This window comes from Lynx rufus, unplaced genomic scaffold, assembly GCF_022079265.1.
Source record: "Lynx rufus isolate CCGP_SWC_20201006 ecotype Redwood Valley unplaced genomic scaffold, mLynRuf1.p SCAF_7, whole genome shotgun sequence".
Lineage (NCBI taxonomy): Eukaryota > Metazoa > Chordata > Mammalia > Carnivora > Felidae > Lynx > Lynx rufus.
Window position 1 is genome coordinate 2841018 of NW_025814889.1, and position 22548 is coordinate 2863565.

Genomic DNA, 22548 nt, shown 5'->3' on the forward strand with positions numbered 1-22548 from the left:
ACAACCTGTCCCTGAGGAGTTTGGCTTGACGCGTGCAGGCCCTGTCGAATCGAGGGCAGGGACATGGGCATATCCGAGTTTGTGGGTGCTGACGCAGGAGGCCCCGGGGCGCCTGGGGGGCTCCGTCGGTTAAGCATCTGACTCTTGATTTCCAGCTCAGATCATGATGTCACTGATCTGTGCTAAGCATGAGTCTGCTTGAGAGTCTCACTCTCTGCCCCTCCCCCACCCGTGTGTGCACCTGTGTGTGTGTGTGTGTGTGTGCGCGCGTGCACGTGTGCACATGCTCTGTCTCTCAAAATAAACATTTTATTTTTTTTTTTATAAATTTTTTTTTTCAACGTTTATTTATTTTTGGGACAGAGAGAGACAGAGCATGAACAGGGGAGGGGCAGAGAGAGAGGGAGACACAGAATCGGAAACAGGCTCCAGGCTCCGAGCCATCAGCCCAGAGCCCGACGCGGGGCTCGAACTCACGGACTGCGAGATCATGACCTGGCTGAAGTCGGACGCTTAACCGACTGCACCACCCAGGCGCCCCTCAAAATAAACATTTTAAATGGATAAATGAACTTATTAATTTATTTTGAGAGAGCGAGCGAGAGGGAGGGTGGTAGGAAGGGACAGAGAGAGAGGGAGAATCCTTGCTGACCCCGCAGAGCCGAAATCTCATGAGCCATGATGAAGACCTGAGCCGAAATCAAGAGTCAGACGCTTAACTGGCTGAGCCACCCAGGCACCCTGTAATACTTTAAAAAAATTTTTTTAATGTTTATTTATTTTTGAGAGAGCGAGAGACAGAGTGTGAGCAGGGGAAGGGGCAGAGAGAGGGAGACACAGAATCCGAAGCAGGCTCCAGGCTCCGAGCTGTCAGCACGGACCGCGAGATCGTGGGCTCGAACCCACAGACCGCGAGATCGTGACCTCAGCCGAAGTCGGCCACTTAACTGACCGAGCCACCCAGGCGCCCCGTAGTTTTTTAACAAGAAGAACGTATTTATAAATTGCTTGTGTCGTGACTAACCAGAGACAAACAGCCGTTCCAGTCCTCTGGCCGTGGTGTAGATAAGGTTAGAGGCACAGGGCGGGATGTGGGGCAAACGTGGGGAGAAATGCCAGTTTCGAGGGCAGAGGCTGTCGTGGTGTGTGGGTCCAGCGTGGGCAGCAGCACGGAGAGCACGTACGGGAAAGGCAGCACGTGGGGGGCGTGGAGGCTGTGCCCTGATGTGCAGCGTCTGAGGGTCCGGAGGACCGAACAGCTGTTAATCCGTAGGTCCTCAAACGGGGTTCGACCGGGAAGTGATGGCTCGCAGATGTGCACGTGTCCGCGGACGTGTATGTTTTACGTGTGCGTTAAACGTGGACTTATTTCTAAGGTCTGGGCCCCAAGCTCGTCCAGCCACGTGAGTACTGTAGCCTTTGAGAGCTGACAGCCGTGTTCTCGGGTCTCAGACGTGGCTCAGCTGTGACCATCTCTGCCTGTCTTCTGAGTGGCTTTGCCCTCCCGGTACGTACGAATTTCGTGTCCGTGTCTGTAACGCTCCTGGGAGCCAGGTGCCTTCCGTGTATTACCAGGGGTGGCCTTTCCTGCGTGGCCCGTGTTCTCCAGCCTCTGCAGTCCTGACATTTGTGTCTGAAACGTGAGTTAGCGGGGGAGGCGGGGGAGCGACCCGATGTCCCGCATGTCGGCTGGGAGCCGGGAGCTGCCTGTTCAAGGCCTGGGACCGACCGTCCCCTCCCGAATCCTGGTCTCGCGGGCCGGCCTCTTCGTGATGACACAGGGTTTGCAGTTTCCTGTTCCCTCCGCTCTCCCCAGGGCTTACCCGGCCCAGGTGCGCCGCTCAAAAGTGGGGCTCCCGTGGAGAGCGAGTCGGGGCGTCGTGAGAGCACGAGGCTGTGTCGCACAAAACCGCTTTAATCCCCTCTAGGTAGCGTCCTCTGGGCAAGTGTGGAGCATGTCCGAGATTTATCTTGAGGAGGTATTTATTCATACCGTATCGGGCTGGCTTTTCTTTTAATAAACGGCGTGACTTAGTTTGAATTTAAGGCCCTTCACTGAGACATCCTTTACACCGCCAGCTGCTAACGAAATAACGATTTTCCTCCTCCGGTCGCAGAGGCAGCCCTCGTCCGTGTCAAGTTGAGTCCGTCTAACTACAGATAAGCCCCGGTCTCTCTGCTGTCTCGCCGATGGGCTGTGTTGCCTACCAACTCCTCCGGGCCGGGGTCCCGCCTCTGTCTGCGGTGACCGTCAGGGTGCCCCGGGCTCTGGGACAGTGACGCGCCCCGGCCGTGTGCCCTCAGCGCGCCGGCCGCCTGGCCCTGACCCCGGACGTGCACGCCAGGCCCGTCGTCCGTGTGAGGAGCCCGCCGCGCGGGCTCGTGGGTCCCCCATGGTCACAGCGGGTTAAATGGCAGCACGCGAATCGCCACAGTCTGGTCACTGACTCTGTCCCCTTCCTTCCGCAGGTATGAATGCTGCTGTCCGTGCTGTGGTGCGCATGGGAATATACGTGGGGGCCAAGGTGTACTTTATCTATGAGGTCAGTGTTGCGTCTCCCTCCCGCTTTCTCTGACTCGGGGACCCGTGCCTCACGCTTGCCCGGGCGCTGTTGACCCAACACGAGATGACGGGTGGTGGGCACGCCCCTCAGGCCAAAGCAGGGCCCCGTGTGCAGGGAGGGGGCGTGCCCCAGGGAGTGGGGAGGTCGCACTCCTGGTCTGGGTGCAGGTCTGTGAGGTTTGTGCCAGGGGTGAGGGGCTGGGGGGGAGCACGCGGGGCGCAAAATGCCGCTTCGTGTTACCTGCTGGCCCCGTGGGATGACCGTATTTGTCTGCAGCCCTCCTTCCTTACGGAAGTGATCTGTCACTCATTATGGGGCTGAACGCGAATAAACATTGAGGTAACTGGGAGAAAGAGGCCACTTTGAGCTTTGTGTCACCACCGGGAAACCCAGACCACCTCCCCGGCAACCCTTTCCGTACCAACTTCAAATGAAGAGTCTGAGGTGAGCCAGGGGCCACGGGCTGTGATGTCCCACTTTCCAGGGGCTGACCACGTAGCGGTAGGCGAGGTTTGGAGGGGAGGCGCCCGTGTAGTTTGGACCCGGGCGTTTACGTCAAAAACTATGAGGGATAAATAATCTCTGTTTAGGTTTTAAATTTATGAAACCTGACAAAGCGGAAAACACGGAAAGAAGAGAGCACATTTGTGTTTTATTCTGATCCTCCCCAAGACTGTATGTGAGAGTCTAGAAGGGGATCTGAATGTTAAAAAATTACAGCAAATGGGGGGGTGCCTGGGGGGGCTCCGTCGGTTGAGCGTCCGACTTCGGCTCAGGTCATGATCTCGCGGTTCGTGGGTTCGAGCCCCGTGTCAGGCTCGATGCTGACAGCTCAGAGCCTGGAACCTGCTTTCGATTCTGTGTCTCCCTCTCTCTCTCTGCCCCTCTCCTGCTCACGCTCTCTCTCTCTCTTTGTCTCAGAAATAAACATTTAAAATTAAAAAAAAACTACAGCAAATATATTTTGTGCAGTGTTTTCCGCCACGATCCCTCTCCACACTTCAGGTTTCTGCGATATCCCACCACTGGGGACTCCCATTTACGTGACCCCTCGTTTGCGGGATCATTCCTCTCCCGTGCGACTGGTGACACCCCACTTTTCAAATGTCCTGACACAGGAGACCCGTGATGGTGTGTGAAGCCATTAGGTGTTTTGTGCGATTACCGCGATCCCAGCGCAGGGCGCCGACGGGATGGCCCGGGCGGCAGGGATGGTGGGGGGGGGGGGGCGGTATTTTGCCACAGTGGTTCCTGAAACCGGCTCCAGGCCCTGACCTCCCCCCCACCCTGCCCTGGCCCCCCAGAGCTGGCCCGGGCTCTCCTCCTTCTGGGAAGGGGCGGGTCACAAGCCTTTGCTCGTCGGGCTGGATAACAGTTTGTGTGTTGTTTGCTGGAAAGGTGTTTTTTTTGCCCCATTCTTGGCTTTGCTCTTCCGAGCTGCGGCTCTGTGGCTCTGGGGTTTGCGTCTCTCCGATTTGGGCGCTGTGAAAAGGATGGGCCCAATCAAAGCGTTTCCAGACTGTTGTCTGGGGTGCCTTCGGGGTCACGTCACCCCTGTGGGCGTTGGCCCTGGGCCGGGGCGCTGGTGTGGACAGAGCCCGCCCCTCCGGTGGGTGTTTAGCTTGCTACAGTTGCCCGCGTGTGTTCCTGCCGCTGCCGGGGACCGCGTGCACGCGCACCGAAGCCCTCTGCCTTTCCATTTGGTTCCATTTCACCCTGGGGAGGGGCTGCCTCTGCCTTGGAGCTCCAGCCGGAACCCCCCCCTTCTCCCGCCTGCTGGGGGCTGGGGCGGACTCGGACCAGGTTCCTCTCTCGTGACCGACAGCGTGTTTTCGATTCAGTGCAGACGATTCTGCCTGGACTCTGGGCGTGCAGCACGTGGGCCCCACAGTGTTTGTCCCCCTCGCTGGGGACGCTGTGGGGGTTCTCCAGGCTCCAGCTCTGTCACCAGCGGCCACTGGGTCTGGAGGGTGACTGCGGGTGCTGGAGGGAGGGGAAGGAAGTCATTTCCGTTATTTCATAGTTGAAGAAACTGACTGGTGTGTGTCTTTCAAAAAAAGAGACTTTGCTTTTTCTGTGTCTTTTCGTCACGGGCAGAGCTGGGGAGAAAGCCCCAGTCCCCCATCCGGCCGGTGACGGGGATGGGACCTACCCCCGGGGACGCTGAAGTCTGCAGACATTTCGCGGCTGTCACGTTATTAGGGCTCCCGGCATGTGGTACCTGGGGACCAGGGACGCCACTCAGCTCCCTGCGGTGCCCAGAACAGTGGCCACAACAGGGAGTTAGTTACCTGGCCCCGAATGTCCACACTGCCCAGGTCAACAGGCGGAGGAGGGCGTGCGGTGGGCCTGGTGGCCGTGTGCATGCCAAACCTTTGGGTGTTGAATCCGGCCTAGTAACTGTCAGCATTAATCCTTGTCTGGTTTAAGAGTTCTGTTGTGGTTTTGTTTGTCGTCACTGGCCCTGTGTCCTGGGGGTATTGAGATGGGATAGTCAGATGAGATCTCTACCACCAGACTTCACAGTGTCCCCAGTTCAGGAATCGCCTTGGGGCACATCAGCTATGCCCGCCCCCAGGAACGTGGGTTCCTTGGGAGAAGAGCATCTTGGGTTTTCTCTGGAAGAGTCTTGACACAGGAAAGCAGACTTCTTCTCCCCATCGTGGGCTCCGCTGCCCGCTCTCGTCCCGACCACTTTTGGGGCCGTATTCTCGGTGCCCTCCCTGAAGGGGTGGGGTGGGTGGGGTCCTGTCGGCTGGGCGAGCCCGGCATCCCGCCCCTCCCCGCAGGTGGGCAGTGCTGAGTCCTGAGTCTGAACAGATCCCATTTCTTTCAGGGAGGGTCTGTGTGCAGGGTGGTGTAATAACTGCTTTACTGGTGACTGGCACCTCGGGAAGAAGGTGCCGGGGACAAGAGCAGAGGGCAGTGTCTGTGGCTCGGCCCCAGGAACGGCCGGCCCGTGAGTCCCAGCGATGGGGAGCTAACGGGGGCAGCCTGGGGAGGGGCTCCCTTGAACCGAAGGCATCCGTCTGGAGAAGACACCTTGCTTCTCGTGACACCCCTCCCCCCCACCCCCAAAAGAGGAATTCTAGGGAACAGCCTGTCCTTTCTGTCCCCATGGGGGGCCGTCCTGGGCTCACTCAAAACCCTGTCGCCTCCCACCCTCAGACTTTGCACCGGGAACCGATAGCATCTCATCGAAGTGAATCCGTTCAGGTACCATCAGCTCTCTGTCACCGACGTGAAGGACCCTGTCTTTGAAATCCACCCGACTCCGAAATCTGCTGGGTTTTTTCCTAATTCATTCGGGCAGCAAAATGCTCACCCTTTACCCGCCCGCCTGGTGTGACCGTCCCTAGGACGGGCAGGGGGCACCGGCCGGGACCACCCCCTTCCCCACAGTCGTGACAGAAGTGTCTCCAGACGTGGGCAGTGGTGCTGGGCACAGTCACCCCCGTTGGGGGCGGCCGTCCGAGACCTCTTGGGGCTCAGATTTACAGGACGTTTGGTTTTCTTTCTCCAAAACCTCACTCAGCAGCCTATCCAGCTGCCTGTCGGTGTGTATAGCCCCCCGGAGCTTGACTGGAGCTTTCGAGGTTCCCCGCGCGCCTGAAGAGTTAAACGGGTTAGTGTTACATAAAGGAAGGGTTTTTGGGTTTTTTCCCTCAGCAGAAAGTTTGTGGGAAGCGTACTGATGGGAAATCGCTGGCAGTCCTGCTTCAGGCCTGGCACCCGGATTGTTCTGTCTGGCTGCCGCCGGGACTGCTGTAAATCCGGGCCAGGACCACGTGCTGTTGTGCTGAGCCCTTGGGCACCGTCTGGCGAGGAGGGGGCGGGGGGCCGATTAACCCGTTCTTCCCACCTGGTGAGTCAGTTGTCGGTTTTTCTCCTTTTCCTTCCAGGCTCGGGTTTTTCCTTAGAGACCTACAGGTGTCTCTAGCTGTCCGGGGACGGCGATGACGGGCACATCACATGGTTCCACAGGACTGTGCCCGGGACGAGGTCCCGGGGTTGAGGAGGGCCGTTAAGCCCTCTGTTCCTCCTGTCTTTGGTTCTGGAGGCCAGTTCTCAGGTCTCCTATAATCTGCAGACTCAAAATCCTATTAGCAGAAGGTTTTTCTGCAGATTTACAGAAGTTATAGCTCTTTAAACATGACTCACTTAAAAGTCTTTCTTCTTTTTTGTGTGTTTATTTTTTATTTTACGGAGAGAGGCGGGGAGCTGGGGAGGGGCAGAGGGAGACAGAATCCCAGGCGGGCTCCCTGCTCAGAGCACAGCCCGACGCGGGGCTCGATCCCACGACCCTGGGATCATGACCGGAGCCGAAACCAAGAGGTGGACGCTCGGGGGACTGATCCCCCACCCCAGGCGCGCCCGGAGTCTCTCCTCTCTGAGATAGCGCTTACCAGTTGGGCATGGGCACACAGACCTGGAAATACCCACAGGCCCGTCTCTGGTCTTCCGAACCCTGAATAAAGGCAGGAGTGATTCCCGGCACATTCAGCAGCCGACCTTCTTGTTAAAAGCACGCATGTCAGACTTCCTGGAGAGAGGGGCCTCGGCCAGGTCAGAGCCGCGACCCCGGCCAGGTCAGAGCCGCGACCCCGGCCTGGCCGGCTTGGGCTGCAGGCGGAGACCCTGCTCGTCAGAGCTGACTTAATGCCCTGATAAACCAGCTCTAATCTGTCTGTTAACAGAGGGGTGTCGTTTTCCCCTTCCGAACAGAAACCCCGTTTGCCACGGGGCACGTGACTTCTGACGGGCTGCCTGCGTTCACCGTCTTTAAGCAGGAAATGTCATGCTCGGGGCAGAAAGACAGTGACCACCCAACCCCCACTTTCCAGCCAGGCCGGGTGGGACAGCAGCGGTCCCCTCCTGGCCTGCCCTCCTCTGCTGGGCGTGGGGCGTCTGGGTGTGGTGGGACGTGGGTGCCCCCCGTGCTCCTGACCGGGGATGGCGAGCAGGCCAGGTTGCCCAGGGTGACTGCTGGGGGGCGTGCTGGCCTGCTCGGACCCACCCCACCCCTGCCTCCGCCTCCCCCCACTCTCCACCCCGAGTGCTGGGAAGGCCAGGTGGCCAGAACCACACTGTCTTCTCCTGCAGGTCTGACGCTTAACTGTTTCTACATTTTAACTTCCTTAGAGTCAGAACTACTAACCCACAAAGCACCTGTCTAAAAACAGTAGTAGGATGGCCCGAACGAGCAGTCAAGTGTGTGTCCCTTGCAGCTGACTTGCGGGGTCGGCTGCCCAGCTCCAGCAGGCCCGTCCGCACGGTTACTGGGTTCACAAAGGTCCTGTGGCCGCATGCAGCCGGATGACAGAGGTAACGGGCATAGGGCTGAGCGTCTCTCCCACTGAGGGCCCGCTCCGCGACCCGTCCTCGGACCGTCCACATGCTGGTCCTGCTTGACACGGCCTTGCCCCGGTTCCCAGTTTAGTGTTTTAATCTCGGAAATATAATCTCCTTCTGGGCCTTTGCCCCGCCCTGTGGTATCACCGCGGGGCCATGTCATGCTGATTTGCCGTGACCCGCTGTGGCCGTGGGTTTTGTGACCGGCCTGGGACTCTGTGTCATCCGCTTCGGCGTGGAGACATCCGATAACGCCGGGGGGCTAACGCAGCACGCCGGTGGACCGGCCGGTCTCCACAGGCACACCGTGCGGGGCTCCGCCGGGGCCCGTCCTGTTCTAACCAACTGTAGAATTCGAGAGTCTGACCGCAGCTCGGTGGGACACGTGCGGAGGCGGCTCTGGGGCATCGTCCCGGAGGTCCCGGCGCCCTGAGCGCTCTCAGACCCGCTAGGCTGGAGCATCTCGGTCCCAAAGAGCCCTGGGGTTGGGGGGGGTGCGGTGAACTGGGCGCTGGGTCTGGGAGGGCCTGCTGTGTCACCGGGGGGTCCGCCCAGAATCTCCTGCAGCAAAACAGCCGACGTTCCTGGGCTTCGAGGGCACCACCGTGGAGGACCCGTGCCCGCCGCTGTCCCACGCCCACCTGGTTTAGCAGGATGGCATTTCCTGACTCCAAAGCCTCCAGCGGTCGAGAGCGCACCTCTCGTGTGCTTGCCGTTAAGTCCTGTCGGTGACGTGCTCTCATTTGTGAAGGACTAAAGCGGGAAGCCAAAACACGTATCTACGCAAAGCAGCAGAAGCCCGGGAGAGGTCTCTGGTGTCAGCGGTCACATCCAGAAGACGCTTCGCGGTCGCGATCTTGGCCACAGCGTCTCCGCTGGCAGCTGGAACGCGTGCCACTCAGACGGCGAGATGCCGGGCGAAAAATGCCAGAAACGGGATCCGGAAGGAGGATCGTCTGGCTGAGGAGACGGGTGGACGCCTGCAACGTGAGCCTTCTAAATCACAAAGCGTCCTTCCCATAGCACGGGACTCCGGTGTCCTTCTGGGCCTTTAATTAAAAAAAATTACGCAGGGGGCGCCTGGGTGGCGCAGTCGGTTGAGCGTCCGACTTCAGCCAGGTCACGATCTCGCGGTCCGGGAGTTCGAGCCCCGCGTCGGGCTCTGGGCTGATGGCTCAGAGCCTGGAGCCTGTTTCCGATTCTGTGTCTCCCTCTCTCTCTGCCCCTCCCCCGTTCATGCTCTGTCTCTCTCTGTCCCAAAAATAAATAAATAAACGTTGAAAAAAAAAAAATTACGCAGTATGAGGTCTCTCGTGAGAGGAAGCCACCCACCGTGGACTGGTTCCGACTCTTCTCAGAGCCGATTTAACAGGTGCCTAAAAATGCAGGTCAGAGTGACCTCTGAAGGCAGCACGGGGTCCTGGGGACAGACTGGGCCCCCAGGCCTCCCTGGACATTGCTCAGGACGGTTCCAAGGGGGTCAAACTGACTTCAGAGTCTGGGGCACGTTTGGGGACGTCACCAAGAGGTGCCGCTCGAAGCCTCCACAGGTCGTCACACTTGGTGCGGCCGCGAAGGGTCTCTCTCTGGCTCAACACCGTGCAAACGAGGGCCAGCCAGGCGGGGAGCGTTACTCTGGGGTAGAAACTCAGTGCGGTTCTTCCGGCTTTTGCGTGCCTTTACTCCCGTGTGAGTCATGGAACTCGCTCTGAAGTCAGACTCCAAAGAGGATGGCAGAACATATTTTGGGCTCTTGGCTGTATTGGAATAGGCATTCAAACCTCGAACGAGGCTTCAGTAGAAAACAGCTCGTCTGAGCTTGTAAATTATGGTACGTTTGTGTAAAACCAGCCTTCTTGATTTAGTCACGTCTTCCTGGGAAGCGAAGGATGGCTTAAAACTGCGCTCAGATGTGCCCGAGCCCCCGGCCCCTGCCAGTCACTTCCTGCGGCCCAGCCCACGGGTGCTTCCTTTCCCGTAGACAGCCGCGCCGCGCGAAATAAACCGTCTAGGGAGGATATTCTGCCTTTCCAAGTGCGTGTCATGTTTTCTAGGAGGATTTCCCACATTCCTACTCCAGGAGCAAAGGGATTCGGAAATGTTTTTGTTGAGTCAGTGTTCAAGGCTGAGCGGTGACAATACAGGCAGAGGGAAATTTGCGTTCCCCACAGAGGCGCCGCGGGCAGAAGCTGTGGAATGCCGTGTGGGGCACACGAGTTGCCCGAACTGTCCAGGGGTCCGTGCCGCCAGCCAGGTGCAGCGGAGACAGCCCTCGACAAGCTGGGGACACTGCCCCGGCCTCCGCGTCCTCGCCGGCACTGGGGCGCCCGGGGCGGCCCCTTCCCCCGGGTGTCCTTGGTGACCTCAGGACGGAGGGTGCCGGAATTACTCTGGCGGCCGTCGGAGCGGGGGAGCGGGGTGTTGGCTTTCTGGGTGTTGCTGAGGGGTTAGCGCGCGTCACCCTGCCGTGCGCGGGACGGCCCTGGTTTTCACCTGCCGTTCTGGCCTCGTTCAAGATGTTTTCTCTCGTCGTCGGCCCACGCGGGTTTGGGGCTGAGGCATCGTGCTGTGCGCTGGGTCCAGTTCAGCGCAGGCCTGTGTCCTGTGACACGTGCTGTGTCCCTGCATCCCAGGCTTCAGAGAACGGAGCTCGGAAAGCCGGCACCGCCACGGACGTCGAGTGCTGTTCCCGTATCTGAGGAGTGGCATGGCGTGTGGTGCGTGCAGAGTGACGGGGGGTGGGGGGGGTAGTTCTTAGCAGAAACTGGGGAGTTACTTGGCAGGGCTTGGTGACAGGCAGTCCTGAGGCCGGAGGCTCCCTCCCTCTGCGTCCTCTCCCTGCTCTCTGTCTGTCTGTCTGTCGTCTGTCTACTGTCTAGCTACCCGTCTCTCTACCTGTTTGTAACACGCTGCTCACTGTCCCTGGGAGTCCCTTAGAAGCAGGGAGGGCCTGCCTTTGCATTGGTCCCGGGGCAGCGTGTGCGGTCGGTGACTCACAGCTGGCACAGCACAACTCACACCTCTCGGGAGCCCCCCTGCCAGGGGCCGGGCCTGGCCCACGTCACCCTCCACAGACATCCTCGGCGGCCCCATACGTTATATGCACAGGGCTAAAAACGCACACCCGGTAGGCTTTGTCGCTGCCCCATGAAGACGGCCTATTCTGGGGAGCTGTGGGGAGCCCGAGCCCGGGGGTCACGTCCTCAGTACAGGAGGCGTGGGGCGGCCCGCCAGCTCCAAGGCGAACCTGCTCACAGCTCCTCTGCCCCACTTTAGTCCATTCCATTTGTCCCTCTGCTGTTTGTCACACAGAACACCAGACTGTGACACGTGCATGGGTGTACGTGTATTTAGATGTTCGCATACTACATGGTGTAAAACGTTATGTGACTATAATACATTGTATGCAACATATGTTCCGTGTAACATATAAAGTATGTATTTGCTATATTTACGATTGTAATTATATTGCTATTTTGTAAACGCATATGGTTGTATATTGTACACAACATATTACGTGTTACGTACAATGTGTATCTATGTAGCCTATAAAAATATATACACAGACACAGGTGTGTGTTGATAGCCTGGTGTTATGTGTGTGACAAACAGGAAAGAGAGAGGTGGTCTGGAGTGAAATAGAACAGAGAGGTTGAAGGCAGGTTCATTCTGTATAATTTATAGACATACATCACGTATGTATTCTCGCTATATAACACAGAAATAGTAAGTTCTATAATACGATGTTTCAGGATGTAAAGATAACGGTAATGTATCGTATGTCACGGTATACGATATAATATGTTAACGTGTATCATATATTATTACGATACAGTATATTAACACGGTACGTTACATCATATGGGAACATATTTTTGACGGGTAAGCACGGGTTCACGCAGTGATTGCCCGTAAAGGCTCCTGCCCTGTTGATTAACTTTCACACGCGGTTCCCTACTCGGTGGGCCATTTCATTTTGAAAAAATCCTTACTTTTTTCTTTCCTCTTGACCTCCACGAGGGTAGGAGATACGAATCCACCGTAACAATCTATTATGATCAACTTTCAAAGTGGTTAGTGCCTGTTCCTTTTTAAGGTTAAATGTCCTGGGGAGAGAGAGTCCGGGCGGTAAAGACGCAAACGGGTGTGTCTGTCTTCCTCGATCTCGTGCGGTCTGTGGGGAAAAGCGAGATGCCCTTAGAGCCGGGAGGTCCTGGTCCTCGGGCGCCTTGACCCCTGCTGGCTCACCGCCCCCTCCGGCGAGTCAGATGCAGCTAAGCACAGGGTGAGGCGGACCGATGGCTGCGGTGATCCTCAGCCGTGCTTTTCAGAAGCCGAACGCGGTACGGCGTGTGTGTCGAGAGCGGCACGGATAGCGGCCCGGGGAAACTGAGGCCCAGACGGGAATGCTTTCTTGCACGCGCGGCGATTGACACCACTGTTTGCACGTGAGTTTGTCACATTACGATCAGCGTTAGGGGAAGTATCTCCCCTTTCAGCCTGCGTGGACCTGTCAGGTGACAGGCAAACTGGCTTAGTCCCCGTAGTGCCCCGGACGAGTCTGGCAAGAAATTCCCATTTGTTGGGGGTTAGACTGAGGAAGATTTTGTGCACATTTGCCACCTAGAAGCAGCACGGGTGGCGCCCTGCTCGGAACTGCTGGGGTCCTGGGGGCTCAGAGTCCTTCCTCACTCCTCGCACTTACTTTTTCACAGAATGTACAGGTGGATCTGACGTCTCAGTAGAGTTGAACCCGGTGTTTTTTTTTTTTTTACAAGGATGTCCACCCTCTTTCCGCAGGGTTACCAAGGCATGGTTGATGGCGGCAGTAACATCGTGGAAGCCAACTGGGAAAGCGTCTCCAGCATTCTGCAAGTGGTACGTGCTCACTTCCCATACTCTCTGTGTCTCCAAAGTAAGTCACTCTGGTAGTTGGAAACCTTTGGTCCTTTGGCTCCGGTGATGCTGGAGGCACGTTAACGTGCTGGCTGGCATTACCGTCCTCGTCCACTTCTGTGGTAGGGACACATCCTCAATCGGTGGCTTAATTAAACTTTTCAACACGCTTTGCGTCGTGCCAGCAGAGGATTATTCTTGCACTGGAGAGTCACGCGTGACAGCTGGGGTTCACTTGCGGACCTTGTCGTGGATTTCGGGTTTGTTTCTGGTTTGTTTTTTTTTTTAATTTTTTTTTTTAACGTTTTATTTATTTTTGAGACAGGGAGAGACAGAGCATGAACGGGGGAGGGGCAGAGAGAGAGGGAGACACAGAATCCGAAACAGGCTCCAGGCTCCGAGGGGTCAGCACAGAGCCCGACGCGGGGCTCGAGCTCACGGACCGCGAGATCGTGACCTGGCTGAAGTCGGCCGCCCAACCGACTGCGCCACCCAGGCGCCCCTGTTTCTGGTTTTTTCAGGCCGGATTGATGTTGAGGCAGCTTCAGCTTGTTGGTGCCTGCTGGTTGTTCGAGAGCCACCGGGCCTGGGAACGATCCCCGCCGTTGGCCTCCGAGGGCTGCGGGCTTCAGCGGGAACGCAGCTCCCTGTGCCGGGCTAAGCCAGATGTGGCTGCCGGCTTTGGCTGTGCACGGCCGTGGGACCGTCCTGCTGTGGGCAAGACGGGTGCCGTCCCGGGACGTAAAAGGAGCCTGCCCGGACGTCTCGTGCCGGATGAATTCCCCAAACACGGTCGCTCCGTGAAGGTCCGAACCGGTGGAGAATGGATGGCAGGGAAAGAATGGATTTCACAACACAGGTCTTTACTGGTGGTTCCGCACCAGTTAACGTGTCGCTCACGTTGAGCGTTTTTCAGTAGAAGGAAACCGGACTGATAGACTCTCGCTGAAGGTGCTCGTGCGACAGAAGGACGGACGGAGTAGATGGTGTCTGAGTGTGAACGGAATGTATTCACCGTAGGAAGGAAGGAAGTCCCGCAACTCGGGACGGCACGGGCGGACCTCGGGGTGTTGTGCTGAGGGGGGATGAGTCAGACCCAGACAACGTCCGTACGGTCTCACGTGCAGGTGAGATCTAGAAAAGCTGAACCCGCAGAAACAGAGCAGAGCGGTGGCCGCCCAGGGCTGGGGGTGGGGGAAACGGGGAGTTGCTGGTCCAAGGGCACGGACTCCCAGGTTGGGGGTGAGTAACCTCCAGACCTAACGTACAGCATGGTGGCTATGCTTAATAATTCTGTTTTGTACACTCGAGAGTTGCTAAGGGAGTAGATCTTCGTTCTCAACACACGTGCGCGCGCACAGAGGTTACGGAGGTGATGGAGATGATAATGAACTTGCTTATGGCGATCATTTCACAGTGTAGATGTGCGTTGAATCATCGTGTCCTAGGCCTTAAAAACTCTTAACAACGCTGTATGATATGATGCTGAAAGTTGCCAAGAGTAGATATTAAACGCTCTCACCACAAAAGAAAGCTCATGTTGTGAACGGATAAGCAGGTCAGTGAGCCTTCTCGTGGCGACCCCTTCGCAACACGTGCATGCATCAAATCAGCACGTTGTGCGCCCCAACTTACATCACGCTCTAGGGGCGTTACATCTCCGTGGCCCCCGGTGGGGAGGAGATCGCCGGGTGTACGTTGTGAGGCTGGTTACACACTCGTAGGTCCTATCCTCTGCCCTCCCCGGAAACAGGCCGGAGGGACTTTTACAGCCGTCAGCACTTAGAACGCTATTTGCAAAAAATGAGGACGCGTCTTCTGAATTCCAGGCAGCAAACCCACGTGTGACAGGACCATTTCCGGTCTGGTGCCGCGACCGCCCAGGGAGATAGGAACCCAGGCGGGGTTGTGTGGGGCGCGGAGGGCGACTCGTTGGCGATCCTCAGTCGTGGCTTAGCTCCTGAGGCCCCGCGAGCCCCTCGGTGTTTATGGGCTGTGCCCGCTTGACCTCCAGTTGTCAGCAATCCCAGGACCCTCGAGTCGCTCTCGGTCACATCAGAGTGACCAGTCCCTCTTTGTCCTTGCCCGGCACCTTCCGCCCCGGCTCACCTTTGCTGGGCCACACCGTGCCGCTGTCTCCGCCATACTTCCCGTCAGTCGCACGGGCTCCTTGGGGTGCAGAGCACTGTGCCTTATGAACTGAGCTCGTACGTGAAGGATTGTGTGCAAATGGAGGTGTTATAAGTGAATTCACGATGCATGTAAAGAAATCCTGCTTTCTTTTATTTATTTTTTACTTCTTTAATTTTTTTTTAATGTTTATTTTTGAGAGACAGAGACAGAGCGTGAGCAGGGGTGGGGCAGAGAGAGAGGGAGGCACAGAATCCGAGGCAGGCTCCAGGCTCCGAGCTGTTAGCACAGAGCCTGACGTGGGGCTCGAACTCATAGACCTGGGAGATCATGACCTGATCCGAAGTCGGACGCTTCACAGACTGAGCCCCCCAGGCGCCCCTGCTTTCTTTTAACTCGTGACTAGGGGTCTTTCAGTTTTGAGAGACCGAGTGTGAAAAGCCCTGACTTGTCTCTCCTGGAAATGTGGGTGATCCAACTGAAGTTTTCTTACGACTTAGCCTTTAATAGAGGGCGGGGGGAGCGGGGGGAGATGTTAAGACACAGATGTCTTTGGCTCACAGGTTTCTATTCTGCCCGCGTGGGGAGCTCCAGGAGAACGGGGGCCTTGGTACCCGGGCGGCTGGCCGTGCCCATTCTCCGGTCACAGCTGCTGGCCCGCGCCCGCCCGTGGGAGGCTCGGTGGGTGGGGGCCGTGGCCGCCCCCGCCGTCCTGCTTCAGCCCGGGCCTGGGGACGGCTGGGTTATCTTGCGGGCTCCTGTGTTCTCTGCGTGTTCACTGACGCGCTGGTAACGCCCCGTGTCAGCTCCTGCGGGGAGAAGGCACGGACACGTGGTCTGGTTTCTTTCCAGGGAGGCACCATCATAGGCAGCGCTCGCTGCAAGGCCTTCCGCACCCGGGAGGGTCGGCTGAAAGCCGCTGGGAACCTGGTTCAGCGGGGCATCACCAACCTGTGTGTGATCGGCGGGGACGGAAGTCTCACCGGGGCCAACATCTTCCGGAAGGAGTGGAGCGGGCTGCTCAAAGAGATGGCCGAAAATGGTACGTCTGTGCGCCCGCCTGTCCCCCGGGGGGTTTTCTGTTCCCTCCGTTCATTTGCCGTTCCCCTCGGAGCGCTCCGAACTCACGCGTCCGCCCAGCTGACGGTCGCGGGGCGTTTGGAGGTGAGGGTGCGGGTGTCCACCACCCCGTGCGTCCGGCTCTGCCGGGGACCCCCCGGTGTCTGCCTTGTTGCGAGACTTGAGGTGACTTGTAGCGGAGGACCTTCTGTGTTCCGCGGCCCGTACCTTGGAAGGGTGCTGGTGCGGAGGTGAGGCTTGGCATCCGACACGGCCCGCGGCAGCTCATGGCCTCAAGGGACAGCCCCTTCTGACGGGTGGGAAGCTGCCAGGAGCAGGGGCCCCAAGTCTGCGCCGTCTGTCCGTGGATGGGCGGGCGGCCGTCAGGTCCCGCGGCACCTGCCGCCCGCTGCACTCGGGCCCACAGCAGGCTCTGTGGCGGCACAGGGGGGTCACCGCCGAGTCCCTGCCCGCGCCCCCCTCGGCAGCTCTCTCCCGAGACCCGGAGGCGGGTCCCCACCACCGCCCCCCACGTCGGTGAGAAATCCGCGGGAGCACACGCAGCGTCCCTAAGCTCCCGGGCCTGTGCGACTGACACCCCCTCACACGGAGGGACGCGTGCCCGAGGCCGCCGACGGAGAGACGTCGGGTTTTACTAAAGCCGGACGCAGCGCGCTCCCCCTTCCCTTTCTGCGCTGAGCCCCTGTGCCCGGCTGGTGACATCTCCCGGCCGCAGGGTGGCTGCCGTGCCCTCAGCGCGCGGACTGAGCTTGTTCAGAAAACACAACGACACGTGGGAAACCGGGGCGGAGTGGCGGCTTTGTCTCCCCGGGGCGCCCCGCTTCTCGCTGGCCGAGTGCCTGCGGGGTCGGCGGCGGCCCGTGTTCAGGGCCTGCGGTCTGTGTCCCACGCAGGCGACATCGACAGGAAGGAGGTGCAGAAGCACGCCTACCTCAACGTCGTGGGCATGGTTGGCTCCATCGACAACGACTTCTGCGGCACTGACATGACCATCGGCACCGACTCCGCCTTGCACAGGATTATCGAGGTCGTGGACGCCATCATGACCACCGCCCAGAGGTGAGCCGGGAGCGGGCGCTCGGCTGGGACGGGCCGCGGAGCAGATGTCCCTGCCAGCCCCGGGAGGTCCCCTGGTGGGCATTCTGGGCTGCGGTGTGGACCTCAGTCCCGACCCCGGGAGGTCCCCTGGTGGGCGTTCTGTGCTGCGGTGTGGACCTCAGTCCCGACCCCGGGAGGTCCCCTGGGGGGCGTTCTGTGCTGCAGTGTAGACCTCAGTCCCGACCCCGGGAGGATCTGAGATGGGCGTCCTGTGCTGCGGTGTAGACCTCAGTCCCAACCCTTGTGGGCGTTCTGTGCTGCGGTGTGGACCTCAGTCCCGACCCCGGGAGGTCCCCTGATGGGCGTTCTGGGCTGCGGTGTGGACGTCAGTCCCGACCCCGGGAGGTCCCCTGGTGGGCGTTCTGGGCTGCGGCGTGGACCTCAGTCCTGACCCCGGGAGGTCCCCTGGGGGGCGTTCTGTGCTGCAGTGTAGACCTCAGTCCCGACCCCAGGAGGATCTGAGATGGGCGTCCTGTGCTGCGGTGTAGACCTCAGTCCCAACCCTTGTGGGCGTTCTGTGCTGCGGTGTGGACCTCAGTCCCGACCCCGGGAGGTCCCCTGATGGGCGTTCTGGGCTGCGGTGTGGACGTCAGTCCCGACCCCGGGAGGTCCCCTGGTGGGCGTTCTGGGCTGCGGCGTGGACCTCAGTCCTGACCCCGGGAGGTCCCCAGATGACTGTTCTGTGCTGCGGTGTAGACCTCAGTCCTGACCCCGGGAGGTCCCCGATGGGCGTTCTGGGCTGCGGTGTGGACGTCAGTCCCAACCCCAGGAGGTCCCCTGGTGGGCGTTCTGGGCTGCGGTGTAGACCTCAGTCCCGACCCTGGGAGGTCCCCTGGTGGGCGTTCTGGGCTGCGGTGTGGACGTCAGTCCCGACCCCGGGAGGTCCCCTGGTGGGCGTTCTGGGCTGCGGTGTGGACCTCAGTCCCGACCCCGGGAGGTCCCCTGGTGGGCGTTCTGTGCTGCGGTGTGGACGTCAGTCCCGACCCCGGGAGGTCCCCTGGTGGGCGTTCTGGGCTGCGGTGTGGACCTCAGTCCCGACCCCGGGAGGTCCCCTGGTGGGCGTTCTGGGCTGCGGTGTGGACCTCAGTCCCGACCCCGGGAGGTCCCCTGATGGGCGTTCTGGGCTGCGGTGTGGACGTCAGTCCCGACCCCGGGAGGTCCCCTGGTGGGCATTCTGTGCTGCGGTGTGGACCTCAGTCCTGACCCCGGGAGGTCCCCTGGTGGGCGTTCTGGGCTGCGGCGTGGACCTCAGTCCTGACCCCGGGAGGTCCCCAGATGACTGTTCTGTGCTGCGGTGTAGACCTCAGTCCTGACCCCGGGAGGTCCCCTGATGGGCGTTCTGGGCTGCGGTGTGGACGTCAGTCCCAACCCCAGGAGGTCCCCTGGTGGGCGTTCTGGGCTGCGGTGTAGACCTCAGTCCCGACCCTGGGAGGTCCCCTGGTGGGCGTTCTGTGCTGCGGTGTGGACGTCAGTCCCGACCCCGGGAGGTCCCCTGGTGGGCGTTCTGGGCTGCGGTGTGGACCTCAGTCCCGACCCCAGGAGGTCCCCTGGTGGGCGTTCTGTGCTGCGGTGTGGACGTCAGTCCCGACCCCGGGAGGTCCCCTGGTGGGCGTTCTGGGCTGCGGTGTGGACCTCAGTCCCGACCCCGGGAGGTCCCCTGGTGGGCGTTCTGTGCTGCGGTGTGGACGTCAGTCCCGACCCCGGGAGGTCCCCTGGTGGGCGTTCTGGGCTGCGGTGTGGACCTCAGTCCCGACCCTGGGAGGTCCCCTGGTGGGCGTTCTGTGCTGCGGTGTGGACGTCAGTCCCGACCCCGGGAGGTCCCCTGGTGGGCGTTCTGGGCTGCGGTGTAGACCTCAGTCCCGACCCCGGGAGGTCCCCTGGTGGGTGTTCTGTGCTGCGGTGTGGACCTCAGTCCCAACCCCGGGAGGTCCCCTGGGGGGCGTTCTGTGCTGCAGTGTAGACCTCAGTCCCGACCCCGGGAGGATCTGAGATGGGCGTCCTGTGCTGCGGTGTGGACCTCAGTCCCGACCCCGGGAGGTCCCCTGGTGGGCGTTCTGTGCTGCGGTGTGGACCTCAGTCCCGACCCCGGGAGGTCCCCTGGTGGGCGTTCTGTGCTGCGGTGTAGACCTCAGTCCCAACCCTGGTGGGCGTTCTGTGCTGCGGTGTAGACCTCAGTCCTGACCCCGGGAGGTCCCCTGGTGGGCGTTCTGTGCTGCGGTGTGGACCTCAGTCCCAACCCTGGTGGGCGTTCTGTGCTGCGGTGTAGACCTCAGTCCCGACCCCGGGAGGTCCCCTGGTGGGCGTTCTGTGCTGCGGTGTGGACGTCAGTCCCAACCCCGGGAGGTCCCCTGGTGGGCGTTCTGGGCTGCGGTGTGGACCTCAGTCCCGACCCCGGGAGGTCCCCTGGTGGGCGTTCTGTGCTGTGGTGTGGACCTCGGTCCCGACCCTGGTGGGCGTTCTGGGCTGCGGTGTAGCATCTTGTAGAAAGTGGGTGCTCTCTGAACTCAGGCACTGCCATCGGCAGGAAGCGGCTTTGCTTCCAACTTGGCTGTCGCAGTGCCTCTCTCTGTGCTTTTCATGCTGTTCCCAGGGGTGGTAAGTCGATGTTTCCTCGTGTCTTTTGCAGCCACCAGAGGACCTTTGTGCTTGAGGTCATGGGGAGACACTGCGGGTACGTATGTGCGGGTGCCGTCTGCGTGGCCAGGACCCTCAGCCTGGCCCCTTGGCCGGTCCACGCGGGAGCCCGCCGCTGCCTTACGAAGCCACCGCCCTTTCCAAATAGGTACCTAGCCCTGGTGAGCGCCCTGGCCTGCGGGGCAGACTGGGTGTTCCTTCCAGAATCTCCCCCGGAAGAAGGCTGGCAGGAGAACATGTGCGTCAAGCTCTCGGAGGTAACGCGCGTCCCGTTTCCCGTGCCTCGCAGCGGCTCCGGTCACGCCGCTCTGACCGTGACGGGTGACAGCCGTGGGATTTCCGGCGGGGACGGACTTGGAGACACGTGGGAAGTGTGGGGCTCTGAAGCGAGGTTGAGCCCAGGGCGTCGGGTCTCCTCGTGGCTCCGTCTGCTCCCCAGCGATGCAGAGTGCGGGAGAGAAACGCCCAGAACGCTGCTCTCCCTGCACGGCGGCCGCTGGTGCTTGAGGTGGTAGAGGCCGTGGCCGTGAAAGGAGTCGAACCTGGGGAGCAAATCTGCTTCCTGTTCCTCCTGCGCTTGCCAGCGTGAACAGCCCTGCGCTCTGACCGCCGTTTCCGCACACGCCGTGCGGCCCAGGTCACAGCCCCCCAGCTCCCCCTTGTGGCCCCCGCCCCTCTGGGCGTGCCTCCCGTTGGATCGTTTACCGGTCGCCCAGAACCAGGCTTCTCCCGTCCTCGCGTCTGTCGTCTGTGGCTCCCGCCGTGCGTTATTAGCCCCGGGGAGGCACACGAGGTCAGCTCTCAGGACAGAGTCCCCGTGCCTGGTGAATTTCCCTGCCGTGTCACCGCTGCCCTGCGGGGATGTCTTTAAGCGTGTGGCGTAGGCCACTGACGGTCACACTTAGCAGACACTTGGGCTGAGGGTGCACCAGGGACACGTGTGCGGTAAGACATTGCCGTCACCTTCAACGTGACGGGTTCCGAGAAAGGACTGTGGGCAACAGACCGAGTACGCTCTGACCTAAAAACAGCGTAAGAAACTCCTGACGGACGCCGCGCCCTTGCCGGGAAGAGCCCCGCACGTAGGAAGATGAAGCTTAGGCAGGGGACCGATGAAGCCACCGACGTCCCGGGTACGGGCGTTACCAGTGACGTAGCAGACACGCTCGGTGTTTCTCGCCTCTGACCCGGGGACGTGGGAGGCACCCCCACCGGCCCGTTGGCGTGGGGCCACACATGGCTGGCTCGTGAGAAGCACAGTGCTTCTGCATGGCTCACCACCCACCCCCCCCCCCCCCGGTGGGGGCCGTACCCGTCCCTGCCCGCCACCGGTCCCCCTGCCCCCGGCCTGGCCCAGGACCATGCCGTCTCGGGCCACGTTCTGGCCTTCGGGACGAGGAGACGCAGGCCTGCTCTGGGGCCGCGCACAGCGGGTCAGAGGGGCAGCGGTGAGGCTGTTACCTGGGGGGTGGGCGCTCGTGTTTAGCTTTGCCCGTCGTTTCCGTAACCGTGTGGTCTTCTCTGCAAACGTCCTTGGGTTTCAGACTTTGTAAACGGCACTGCGAGCTGGGACGAGGACAAGAACGTGGTGGGGTCCCCGCGTTAGGTGTCGGCAGACTGAGGGCGAAACGCTGATCATTCTATCCGCAAGGAATTTTTATCGGGCGTGAACGTGGCGCTGGGAGCATTTCCCCAAATGTCCCGCCCGATAAACGGGCCCGGGAAGCACACCTCACAGCGTCCGCCAGATTCTGGCTACTTGGGTTTGAAATCGGAAAGGCCGCCCCGAGGCAAGACCCGGGCTCGGGCCCCGGCCCCAGGTTCCTCCGCTGTGCCGCGGGGAGATGCTTCAGCTCCCAGTGACCCGAGGGGATTCGTGGGTGCACGGGGCCCAGTGGGGAGCCAGGGCTCCTGCCGTGCCCTGTTCGGGGCTCGGGGCCTCCCTCCCCACGTGAGTGTGGGTGGCGTGTGGCCACGTGGCCAATCCCGTATTCGTGGACACGTCGTAATCACTTGCGACCACATCTTCGCACGTCTGAGTTGCTCCAAGTAGGGCAGCTTAGTATCTGTCTAGTAGAGGGGAAAACCACCCCGCAGCAAACAGCCTGTGTCCTTGTGACAGCCCCCTCCCCCCGAGGGACTGCCCACCTGTGTGACGTCTCCCGGCCTCCCCGGGAGGGTCTTTCACTTGGGACTCGGTAGACAATGTCCTTGCTGACCGTGGTTTCAGCACATCGCGGGGTGACACCCCCTCCCCCCCCCAGGGGGCTGCGGGGACAGCAGGTGTGGGCTCAGTGCCAGGCTGGCCGGTCCTGCACAGGTGCGGCTTTCCCACGTGCGTACTCTCTGTGCGACCCGCCCCCCCCCGACCTTCTGCACGGGACTGGGGCTCCGTGCTCCCCCTGCCCGCCCAGGCCTGGGGCTCTGTGCTCCCTTTGCAGGGGCAGGAATTCCCTGCCAGGTTCACAGTGAGTGGGTGGGAGGCTCTGGCTTCAGGAGGAGATCAGAAGCCTGGTTTGCGGTATAGACGCGCTGCTGGGGCCGATGGCCGAGCTCACCGCCTTCTGGGACCAGATGGCAAACGAGCGTGGTCCCCAGCCTGGAGTCACCTGGATGCTGGCCTGTGTCCGGGGTGACCAGCCTCCCCCCACCCCGACCCCCCTCACCCAGAGCGCCTTCACCCGCCCGCGGTAGTCGGTGACCCGTGTGCAAACTTGGGTGAAGATCTCTACCTGGAAAGAGGCCAGTGCGTTTGGGGCAAAGGGCCCTGGGTTTGTCTCTTGTTAAAAACGAT

The 22548-nt window shown here is 60.4% G+C and overlaps 1 protein-coding gene across 7 annotated transcripts in view; it reads left to right on the forward strand.

The window, feature by feature from the left end:
• The window catches only part of PFKP (phosphofructokinase, platelet), a 56027-nt gene that overhangs the window by 10208 nt on the left and 23271 nt on the right, over positions 1 to 22548 (forward strand). For 4 of the 7 annotated variants that reach the window (XR_006959912.1, XM_047067141.1, XM_047067136.1 and 1 more), the window contains exons 2-7: positions 2470 to 2543; positions 12717 to 12794; positions 15795 to 15984; positions 16916 to 17081; positions 19747 to 19791; positions 19903 to 20011. Coding sequence is in view for 6 of the 7 variants with exons in the window: in XM_047067141.1 (XP_046923097.1) it covers positions 2470 to 2543; positions 12717 to 12794; positions 15795 to 15984; positions 16916 to 17081; positions 19747 to 19791; positions 19903 to 20011 (662 nt within the window). In the remaining variant the exon portion in view is untranslated. Of the gene's footprint in view, positions 1 to 1922; positions 1980 to 2110; positions 2359 to 2469; positions 2544 to 12716; positions 12795 to 15794; positions 15985 to 16915; positions 17082 to 19746; positions 19792 to 19902; positions 20012 to 22548 lie in introns of those variants that run through there. The other 3 variants (XM_047067137.1, XM_047067138.1, XM_047067140.1) reach the window with 3 other exon arrangements.